The sequence below is a fragment of the Arvicola amphibius genome, chromosome 7 (genome assembly GCF_903992535.2).
Source record: "Arvicola amphibius chromosome 7, mArvAmp1.2, whole genome shotgun sequence".
Lineage (NCBI taxonomy): Eukaryota > Metazoa > Chordata > Mammalia > Rodentia > Cricetidae > Arvicola > Arvicola amphibius.
Genome location: NC_052053.1, coordinates 22,463,577 through 22,475,581, shown reverse-complemented (window position 1 = coordinate 22,475,581; position 12,005 = coordinate 22,463,577). Strand labels below are relative to the sequence as shown.

Below are 12,005 nucleotides of genomic sequence, written 5' to 3'. Positions count from 1 at the left end.
CCCTACCGGCATCTGCCTGGATTAGCCTCAGACACAGACGGCTGAGCACAGCAAGGTCAGTGTGTTTAATACCACAGAACTATGCACTGAAACACGAATTAAAACCTGAAAATGCATACCTTACATGTGTTTTAACACAATATGAGACTACAACAAAAATATGCCCCTCCACCCCCGCAAATGCAGGCCATTAGAATTCCTCTTTTCCCAAGATCAATTATTCTCTGTTAAATCTTGTCGGTTATTGAGCTCAGTTCTTCAGAAGAAAGCAGTAGAAATCGCATGCACACAATGAAATGTGCCGGCATGCCATTAATATAGAATCAGTTGCGGATGTGCCTGTATTTTAGTAGCATGCAAACGAGTGTACGGGTGATGAACACTGAGTTCAGGATCCTGCTCACCTTGTGGAAAGGAAGAGGGAAGACTGAGATGGGGTGTCAGTCAGAGGGCATTTGCACGCTAGATGTTTTCCGTCTTCAAATGAACCAGCGTGGTGGCATCATTAGATCAAGGGAAACTTACCAGTGGGTATGCCACCGTTCAATGTATGCCCTGCTTTTCTGTGTGCTTAAGTTGTGTGCACTTACTAAATCTATAGCCTTTGTAGACCCCCGTCCCTACTGCTTCTCTTTATTGGAAGCAGAGATAATGAGTGTCTTAGATGGGGTTTAGATGGCAGCGCAATGGCATTGTGCTGGTTACGTAGCCTCTTTCTACCACAAGGAAGAATGGAGAGGGGCACTCTTTTCACCTTGCCTCCTTCACCTAAATTAACAGCAGCGGTAAAGTGCCCTAGGTCAAAAATTGCCCAGCCTTGAAGGACTGTCATTTAAAGAGTGGCTCTGCTCCACTCTCAGACTCTGTGCCTTTACAGAGACATTAAAGCTGACGTTGGAAGGGACATTTGGCTGGTGCTCTAGTGTTTGTAGTGATGAGCTGTGGGCTGCATTCCCGCCGCCCTGCTTTCGGCCTCCTGACTAGCTTATGCCCCAAAATAATTACACAGAAACTGTATTCTTTTAAACACTGCCTGGCTCATTATTTTCAGGCTCTTACTCACATCTTGACTAACCCATATCTAATAATCTGTGTAGCACCACAAAGTGGTGCCTTACCAGGTAGATTCTAGCGTGCGTCCATCTTGGGCTGGAGCTTCATCGCATCTGTCTCCCTGAGCAGGGACACAGCAGTCTGGCTAACTTAGGAGAGGCGTGGCATCTAACTGAGCCATCTACCTCACTTCCTTCTTCCTGTTCTGTCTACTCCACCCACCTAAGGGCTGGCCAAGGCAGTTTCTTTATTAATGAATGAAATCAAGACAAACAGAAGACTCTCCCACATCAAGTGTTCAGGAGTCTCTGTGCTCTGCCACTACCGCAGCCTGGGTTCAGGGCTCAGTTGTGACTTTTTCCCAGTGGTTAAGGCTATAGACTCTAGTTATCTGGGTCTATCTTCTGTCAACTTATTTTGCTAGTTTGGGGTCTGTAGCGACACACAGAGATTAAATGATAAAGTAAGTGTAAATAAAGTGCAGTCTCCTGGGGGCTGCTTGTTGCCCTCTCCATTAACATGGTTATTGCTGCAGGCCGTCTCCAGGCCTCAGTTTTTACCCCCCCCACACACACAAAGGAAAAGGCTGGGTATTACGCTTTGCTATTGCTGGCATTGAAACCAGTTCATGATTGTCAACTAATCAGCTACTTCTTCTAACAAAGGTGATGAACAGATTAAAAAAAAAACCCACTGATTGACAGAAGAAATCATCATGCATTAGCAAAATTCTCCCTCCCTCCCTCCCCCCTCGCTCCCTCCCTCCCTCCCTCCCCCCTTGCTCTCTCCCTCCCTCCCTCCCCCTCGCTCTCTCCCTCCCTCCCTCTCTCCCTCCCTCCCTTCCTCCCTTCCTCCCTCCCTCTCTCCCTTCCTCCCTACACATTTAGACTGTGTAGTGGCAAGATCGCCTATATGAGAAGACCTAGCAGGGGATCTCATGAAGACTCTATTTAAGACCTGCGTCTTCCTTTTCTCCTAGGTTAATGTTGTGAAGTACAAGCCTTTAGATTCTTAGAGAAAAGTCCTATGTGTTAGCTAACAGTGACTGCTGATGGTTGGGATTTACTAGTTAGCCTTATTTGGTAGATGGCCAGTAATCTGGGGACACGAGTTTTATTTCCAAAGCCTCCCTCTCTGAGTGATGCTTCAGTTAATGAGGAAAGTGTAGGCAGCTGGCTCTCCTCAGGCTTTGTTCCCAGAGACCGTCAATTAAGGAGAAATAAAAAATCTTCCCTATTATACTTGAATCGAGAGCAATTTATTAACTCCATGGCAATGTCACATAATCGTGAAATTGCTTTTTATCCCAGACGATTTTATTTGCATTAAAAATCCCAAGTTTGGAATATCCAATTATAGCATGAGATTGAGAGGACAGGGAATAACTTCTTAGAGTGGGCCCTAAAATCAGCCACGGTGCAGCTAGAGAACCTTGTTATCTGTGTGTGGATCATCAGAACGCGTGGCCAGCTCCAGCCTTGGTCATCGCCTGTTAAAAATGGAGGCCATTAGGCCTAATCTTTTTATTTTACAAATACTGAGGCCTGAGAGATCAAGGGATTTCCACTGAACTGAAATGGTTTTGATCTTTTCCACCGAGATCAGAAGAAAACAAAACAATCGAACCAACTAACGAACAGCAAGGAGGTCCAATTTCTATTTAATCTCCCTCTAGTTCACCTCACCTCCTAACCTCTTTCGCTACCGTGAATAGCCAAAGGGAGAAGGGGATAAAGAAAACTGGGGTTACTGATTCCTGAAACATGGATGCTTATGGACAGGATGCTGTTTCCATGAGGTGAGAAAGAGCACGAGGCTTATAGTGTGTTACCACTGCTCGTCAGACTTGCTGTTTGATCTAATGTGTGCCAGTGAATAATCGCTCAGGGGTTTCCCTACTGGCCCAGTGGGAAGGGATGCGTGGAACTTCTCCAGCAGGTCTGTCCTAAGACAGATGGCATGGCTCTGCTTTCCTTTCTGTTGCCATCTGGGTCCAGGTTGGAAGGCAGAAGATGGGGACAGCTTGTGTGGCAGAGCATCCTGTCAATGGTTAGGTGCCCTATACTTGCCCTATGTGCTCAGACAGCCTCTGTCTTCATATGCATCTGTCACATCAAACTTCACGTCCTGAAGAACATTTGGCTCAATTTTAGAAAACAAAAAAGAGAGATCCTTTTACCGTATTTTTATATTTATTTAACAACATCACTGAGGCTTGGCCTAAACAAGAAGATGTGTAAGATACATTCTTTTCAAATATCTAGTAGCTAGAGTTTCTTGTCTCTAAGGGAAAGGGTCCTCCGAGTGCATAAGAACCTAATCTACCTGTTACTCTGTCCTAGTAACCACAGGGCACCAGTTAGGGTGGCCATAACAGTGGTTGACCTGGAAACATCTGCTGCAGATGGACTCATTGTATTAGCGTCGTGCTGCCAACGCTAGCTCCTGTAACGGCCATCGCTACGTTTCCACGCATTGCATCCTTCCTGCCAGGTGTAGACATTTAGGAAACATATGGATGATGTATGATGTCCTTCTGTGTATGTTTGCTTTTATTGACTAAGGAATAAAGCTGTTTAAAGCCAGACTGGAAATCTGACTAGAGATAGAGAGAGAGAATAGGTGGAGTCAGGTGGACACCATGTAGCTGCCGAAGGAGAAGACGCCAGAAACTTACTTGTAAACCACAGCCTTGTGATGATACACAGATTAGTAGAAATGGGTTAATTTAAGATGTAAGAGCAAGCTAGGCATACACCTAAGCTCTTGGCCAAACAGTGTTGTAATTAATATAGTTTCTGTGTGATTATTCAGGTCTGGGTGGCCAGGAAAGAAACGAGCAGTGTCTGTCTGCATATAGATATTGTTAAGCCTTGCAAATAACATGAAGTGATTAATAACATGATTTGATAATATAGTAAAACTACTGATTTAATTGCTTTATCTCAGTATCTCACTAGGAAGGAAAGCCACTGCAAATTAAGCAGTTGGACTTTAATTTACTGATACTATCATAACGTAAATTGAGTGAGTGTTTAAAAACAACAGACCGAGGTGTAAACTTTTTTCTTTCTTTTTTATTTTTAGCTTGGGTAATCAAATCTTCATTTTAAATGGTACTTAGTACTAGGATATAATATACTACCTAGTGCTCAGCCGATTATCTATCATTATCTTTTGGACCCTGTAATTGGACAAACAAGAAACTATTCATAATAATAAGTTTGCTCCTAATTGTCTGTTTGCTAGAGTCTGGGGTGCACACTGCAGTCGTCCGGAGCTGAAAGGAAACTGCTTACGGAATCCCTTCCATTGTTGGTTCAGATCCTTACGACAGGGCCCAGCAGTCCCCCACACCTGGGCAGGCCAGAGCATCCTACCCAGCTGGTTGAAACAACAGCCATTTTTTCCCGAATTACATGAGTGGGCAACATAAATCTTTCTTGCTGCAAGACAGAGCCGCCATTGAACCTCACCCATCCCTTGCCGGCTGTGCAGGCATGGAACTCTCCTTATTATATAATTCAGGCAAATAATTTACCTTCTGGAATTTCCATTAGATCTCACTACTTAATTTATCCCACTGCTGGCTTATTGCTCAACGATTCTTTGGTGCTTTTGTTCCTTATTTCACAGCTACCCCACACATCATCCTGCTCTGGCCTCCAGCACACAAAAGGCGTGTTCTAAGAGGTTTAAATGGAAAAGCAACACAGGCCATTACTGGTCTATTTTCCGTTTTCATTATCAATAAAACAAGCGATCAGCATTTCCACGCTACGCGAAGCCTTCAGGGAAGTACTTGTGGCTGTCATTATCTTTAGACCAAGCTGTTTCCTGGCCCCCTAATGCAGATGGTATGATGGGACATCAGAAGGAAAACAGAGCAAGGAGACACCCATCAGGGCAGATTGCTGACCTGGCTGCTGGGCTGTGGCTCCTTGAAAATGTTCCTTCGAATTTAGTGGCGCCCGGATGGCAGAGACCACAGATCATGACAGGACATAAATTCTCCTCATAATGAGATTAGTAGGCAGACAAAATAAATGTCCTGCTGTTATATTAGAGGCAGGCTATAACTGGTGTTTTCCTTGGAAATGATCGTTTCTTTTGCAACAGGGGAACCATGTGCAACTAAGCTGAATGCAACAGATTCTGTTTTGCCACATAGTTATTATTCATCCTCCTCTGTCTTCTTAATGGTGGTTTGGGGGAGGCGTCTAAACGAGCTGCGGGTCTTAAAGACTATTACCAACATGAATTATGGGAGTCTATGTTCATGATCATCAATCATATTCCCCAGACTCCCTTCTGCAAGTAAGTTCTGGGCAGCTACCCCTCCAGCTTCTAGACTACAGCCCCACTGGGGAGGAGGCGCTGCAACCCCTGGGGTCCTCTCCCTTTAGCCTTCAGGATCAAAGGCACGGTTGACCCACTATTGTGCTGAGGTCATTCAAAAATATATCTTTACTGCAACCCTACGACTGAAAACCAGTGGAAACCGGTATCACATACTAAGCCGCCTTCAAAAAAAAAAAAAAAAAAAAAAAAAAAACCCGTCCAGATCAGGTGACCCGAGAAACAAAAGCCTTAAGGATGGAGCCTGATTGCAATGGACTTCCTTAGCAAGGCTCTCTCTCCCGGAGTACAATACCCTCCTCTCATGAAAAAACGAAGATAGCATCTCCTCCTGGATTCTTTCCATAGAATCTGATGCAAGTTCGTGGACCGCACCATTCTGAGTAGCGAGTACATTTAATCAAAGCCTTCTGGGGGGAAAAATTGGAGAATCCCCTGCAAAGTCACCAAGCATGTGAAGAGGCCCTTTTAAGAGGAGTGGGAAATCAGAGTCTGAACTCAGGAGTAGCTGAGCAGCCCTTTTGCATAGAAAGCATGGTCTAACGGCTGCATTTTTCTCGGCTGTTCCGGCTTTTCTATGAAACTGCATTTTTCCAAGAGGCCCCTGGCTGTTATCTCCGTTCGCAGCATTTTGACACCTTGTTTTTCTTAGGTTGTAAAGAGACCACAGAAATCTTAAGTTTGCACAGGCGCTTTACAGTTTATATGGTGGCTAGCACGCATCATGAAAATCTAATGAAAGACTCCCCTTTCCACACTGGTACCTCTTTCCAACACCTGTCCGGTAAACACAACTACATTTGGGGTTGGGGGTGGGGGTGGGTGGGGATTATTTTATGACCCAAATTAATAACTGATTTTCTTCTAACTTTCTGTTGGAGTCTTTCCATGTTTGCAAATATTTAGTCAGTGCCCTCACACTCTTAATAATGTCCCTATTCTTGCTTAACTCCTTTTCGGAAGAAATGCTTGTTTTAATGGCACTAAGTGACCCCACCTGCATTCATTGGTACTCCCTTCTCCCTTACCCTTTTTCACCTCCAACCTTTTTATTGTTCTACTTTGTGTGCCCCAACTTTCTGCTGGCCCTCCATGGCTTGTTACCTAAAATTCCAACAGCAGATGAAGGAGCCTTGCCAAGTTCTCGGTTTGCTTGGTATGTGTTAATGATTATCCAAGAGCCCTTCCAAGGGTGAGTCACAGAGTTAACCTTCCCGTTTCGTGATGCACACATCTCCTTGAGGGGATTTCTCCCAGCCTATTGGCTTACCTCATACAAGTGGACTTGTTCTTGGGTTACAGCGAAGATCAGGAGCACGTTGTTTTGTACCAGCTTCTCAATGAGTTGACCAATTGTTGGATATTCCTAAAATTGATACACAGATTTCAAATACCACCTTAACCACAGAAGGCGCAGTTTTAAAATGTTCCTTCCACAGTTGAGAAGGTCGATATCCACAGGTCACGCTAAGGAAACACTCTTTATTGCGGTTACTCTCCACTTAGCTCAGGAACTATCCCAGGTCTTGAAAGCTCAGGTAAGTCCGAAGAATGAAGTCTGGGAGTTTGCTAAGCAGTCTACCTAAGAAGACCCTTTGGGATTTATTTCAAGACTTCTAATGTGTCACATTATCTACGTCAAGAGCCCCCAGCGGCAGGTAGGGATGTTAGACTAGGGGGCGGGGCGGGGAGAGTGTGATGTATGGTTTGGATGTATGAGAGGGGCTCTTGTGACTCTGACTGGAGTTAGGTGAGGCCACATGAAGGCTGAGGAAGGGATGGAAGCTGAAGAATACACTATAATTCCTGTGGCTGTCTGATTTGAGACAGGCCCACACCGGTTCTCAGGGTTGGTTTTATTGCCTTTGCAATGTTGTAAATTGGTGGTATGGGATCTGGTACTCGTTCCTCTTTTTTTTTTTTTTTTTTCCCAGCACTAATGAAAACAGTTTGTCCTTCTGGTGTGGCAATATTCATTCTCAAGTGAGGTAGATAATTTTTTAGAAACAAAAGAAGTTATTCTATTATCAAATTTACAGATGAATTTACTTCCCAAGTCTAGAAAACATGAAACACATCAGCCTCCCCTATGACTCCAAAAGTGGATATTCACAAAGAGGACGCATAAAGGAGCAACTGGAGGCAGATAGGACTATGGATTATGGCTGCAGCCCATCAGATGGAGGAGCCCTGAGAACAAAGCCTTCTGTTCATTGAGATGGTGTATTCTCCCATCCTCAGGACTGCCAGAGTCTTTCTGTCTGGGGTTGTCATTAGGTACAAGGTTCAAGTCGAGCAAAAGGTGTTCCTTTCTCTAAATTACCCAACCAGGCTGGGAATACTTTTTTTTTTGGTCAAGTTTGGATTTTTTACTTTCCATACATCTATCTATCTATCTATCTATCTATCTATCTATCTATCTATCTATCTATTATCTATCTATCTATCTATCTATCTATCTATCTATCTATCTATCTCTGTCTGTCTATCTATCTATCTATCTATCTATCTATCTATCTATCTATCTATCTATCTTTATGTCTGTGTGAGGGTGTCAGATGCCCTGGAGTTACAGACAGCTGTGAGCTGTCATATGGGTGCTGGGACTTGAACCAGGGTCCTCTGGAAGAGCAGTCAGTGCTCTTAACCACTGAGCCATCTCTCCAGTCCCACATTTGGATTTTTACTAGCAGAGATACCAGATAACAGAATTGTTCCTTGGTCTGACAGGTTTAGTGTCATTTGCTTTTCAGTTGTCCAAACTCTAAGCATGCTTTACTCTAAAGTTAAAGCTGGGTGCTCCACATCTCCATGGGCACACACCTATCTACTGCTTCTTGTGGAGCCTGGACCATACCATGCAGCCCACATAGGATGCTGCTTTATGTTTTAATGAGATCTGTTGCATGAGTGCTTATAATTCTATAGAAAACTCAAGGCCAGAAGCAGGTTCTGTTTGGTGGCCCTGGGAATCTAACTTAGCTTTTAGCACACAAAAATAGGCAAAGGACTCAGGGGGACTGAAAATGGCCCGTGGCATCTGTACTTACGCAGAAATTTACTCAAAACAATAAGATAAACATTTATTAAATGAGAAAGTCATATGAAGCAATGCGTATTGTTTGGTTCTATGATTTTTGGTTTTCAAGAGTTCTTTTATGGAGCATTTGACAAATTCATGATAAAAGGACTTATTTACTGGAACCCCATTGAGTTAAAGACAAACATTGGCAATAATCATTGAGATTCTCAAATGGAAAGATTAAGATTAGAGACCATGTATGTGTGGGGAATAAAACTGTTCAAAAATGGGGTAAAATCTAGGTTGAACTTCAGAATTAGGTTAAAGAACCGTCTAAATTTGTTATTCAGCAGAGTTTGCTTAGAATAGCTTTTGATCGCTTTTTCTTCAATTGACATTGGAATTCCAGGTTTTCCCCTTTCTCCTTCCTATGTGTTCTATGAAGGGTCCTTTGCCTTTTCTGAGCCATGCTACTCACTGCGTTGAATTCGCACAGAAGGACTTTCCCAGAGTGATGCTTCTTCCTTCCATGCCATACATCTGTCAGCACCCACTGTGACGTAGGCACTGAGCTTAGGAAACAAAGATAACAAACCATCCCAGGCTCTGAGGAAGGTACCACGAGAAAGACAGCGTAAGAGAACCCATTGCCATATAGAGATGTGCACGAAGACAGACATCATGAATAAGGGTGAAATGAGAAGTTGCCTGCTTTGGGACCCAGTGGAGGTCAAAGAGGGCTCACTGTGTCCTAAAGGGTTATTTAGTTTCCCCAGTTCAGGGCATAACATTTACAAGTCCAGTAGCTACATGGTCCGTTCTTCGAAACAGCAGTGAAACAGAGTCCTGTTGAAGATCAGATGAGACCGTTGGAGCAAAGACCTCTGAAATTTTTACCTCGTTTGACAACGGTCAAGTTTTTTCTTTATTTTAAATGTTGCCAGCATTTCTCAACAACAGAAAATGAACTAAGTGTTATTAAACACAAACCAAACCCCACTTGATTCTCTGTCCAAAGAGAGCACCATGGTTATGGCACAACTGAGAGCTAACGATGCTCAGAAAGCCTTCCACGGTACTGGTCTGACCTGGACCACTTTGACTTAGAATAGAGAGCTATCTGCTGCTTTTGCTGGCCTCAGGATCTCTCTGAAGCTAGAGAAGTTCTAGGTTCACCTGTGGCCTAGCAGATTTAAACTCTCAACACAGGCCCACCACCTACCTAGCGGAGGTCATGTGAGCTCTGTGTGGAACCTGTATACAGGTGAGGTAGAAGAGAGTGATGTCTAGCCCCTAAGGTCGAAAATAGACACCGCATTCACCAAGTAGGTGAGTCATTACATAGGCTTGGGTTACATACCAAGACGGTTGACATGGAGTATTCATTCCTGTGGTCCAAGTGACAGAGCCCATCATTGGGAATGACAATGCCGGCTAGCTTGCTGTCCATTCCAAAATGAGAATCAGCATCACTCACAAAGACCAGGAGGTGGAGCGAGTCATTGCGCCAGCCAATCTTTTCCTAGAGCGAGAAGGACGCCATAGGGTGTATGGAGAGGGCAGGCCTGAATTGAGGATAGTGCAGCTTCTCACAGTGCGTGGATAGCCCACCCAAGCCTTTCTATCTACAGTGAATTTGAGCCTTAGTAAAGGGATGAAATCCCATAGCTTTTGCTTTTTCCTAGACAACGGTCAGGTTTCCTTGCATCACAAAAAAAAAAAAAAAAAAAAAAAATAGTTCCACTACAAGTGATGCTGGGTTCATCTTGGCTTCTAGTTATTGATCTTTATTGCTCAGCTCTCTATTCATCAGACAAAGAGAATGAGAGGAGGTAGTGGAAAAGGTCACAGCCATTCTAAATTCAAGCTAAATGCAATGAAAACTGGTTATAAAGTAAGCCTGTTTCATTATAATGTCACCCAACATTTAGGTATGCATTTCTAACGATGTCACCTGAGAATTATACATCTAACACAAGCGTAAGAATTGCTGATTGAAGATAGCCCCAGGGTCCTACTAGCAGAGATTGTCTGCAATCTGTGTCTTTGCCGCCATCTCCCAGAACTAATATTAGTCTAGGAAGCCTTTGGGCAAAAACTCCTCCTGGCTCTCCTAGCCTGCCTTATCCTTTCCTTCCTCCTTTAACTCCTGACCCTTCTGCCTTCTAGAAGCTTCCACCCTTGGCATTTCCTGGTATTGCCCACCATGGACTAATGTCTAGACAGGACGATTGTTCTCGAAGAGTCAAGGAGGACTCTGGGGTCCCGACAGTGCTGCAGAGATAACGTGACTTCTGATCCTGACTTTATTAGTTCAAAACAACAGATTTTATCTTGAACTATGCACTGCAACTCTGCCTCTCAAATCTAAGAGTTGGGTAGCTCATTAGTAGCGTTAGTATAGTGCTTGCCTAGCATGAACAAGGCCCACATCATGAGAAAGGTAAAATACAATAGTTGCATCATTATGTGTGCTGTACACCGAGTCAGACATTTTAAATTTGCTTGTTAATATTCTGCCCTTAATTTTTTCCTACTATAGTTGATTAAAAAATAACTAATCTGTTCTTTGAACCAAAATTTCCTTTGACTATTTGATTACTATTATTATTATTTGATTATTCAAATGTCATACACATGAAACATTCTCCCCCTTCAACGTGACTAAATTAAATACTGAATGGAAGTTTCACATTTTAAGAAAAGGATCAAATGAAGAAGTACGGTGATCAAAGGAAAGACAGTTAGCTTAGCTTCCCAAAGCAGATTTGTTAATAAGAGATGAAATTTATGTTAATAGGACGGAGCACTGACTCCACCCCTGCCCCCCACAACCTACCTTACACACAGCAGCCTGCATAATTGCGTCAAATCCACCTTCGGGCGTGTCAATATTTGCAGAAATCTTCTGTTTTCTCACAATTTCATTGAATCGCTCAGCATCATCAGTCAGCGGTAAAATGTGCTTGAATCCAAACGTAGGTAAACAGAAGTAGGGAATACTACTGCAGAAGGAATATAAAAAAATATTCTTTAGTGTGGTCCAGGGCAGTTAGTAGACCTGATATCCTGAGAACATTTCCTTAAAGGATGATTGCTTTTCTAAAGGGCCTCACTGTATGACTTGACAGCGAATCTTCCAGTTGAAGTTGCCATCTTCCCCATGTAGACTCTATTGGCTAACACCGATTTGAAGCCTGCTGTGTATCATAGGCAGGCTCCAGCTGGGACTGCTGATGATCCTGTCATCAGATCCTTGTTCCGGGGCGTGTATTACTTCCTTCTACTGACTACAAACCAAAATCTACCTGATGAGTTAAGTTTACCTGATGACAACCAGTTCGCGTTGCTTTGTGGTCAGATATCTTAACTTGATATCAAGCATGAATCAACCCCGAGCAATGGAGAGAGGAATTGTCTCCTTTCTCCTCTACTCTCAAGCCTGTCTACCGTGGGCCCAGAACCCACAGCAAAGCTCTTGGTTTTTGTCTTAGATTTTCTATTGCTGTGATAAAACACAAAGATCAAAAGCAGCTTGAGAAGGGAAGGGTTTGTTCCATCTTACAGCCTG

General features: G+C 43.5%; 1 protein-coding gene across 3 annotated transcripts in view; it reads right to left on the bottom strand.

Annotated features, from left to right (window-relative positions):
* Positions 1-12,005, bottom strand: part of Itgb6 (integrin subunit beta 6) — a 79,595-nt gene that overhangs the window by 49,130 nt on the left and 18,460 nt on the right. For all 3 annotated transcript variants that reach the window (XM_038337319.1, XM_038337321.1, XM_038337320.1), the window contains 3 exons: positions 11,274-11,439; positions 9,795-9,956; positions 6,683-6,778 (listed from right to left, as the gene is read on the bottom strand). In XM_038337319.1, coding sequence (XP_038193247.1) covers positions 6,683-6,778; positions 9,795-9,956; positions 11,274-11,439 — 424 coding nt within the window. The remainder of the gene's footprint in view (positions 1-6,682; positions 6,779-9,794; positions 9,957-11,273; positions 11,440-12,005) is intronic.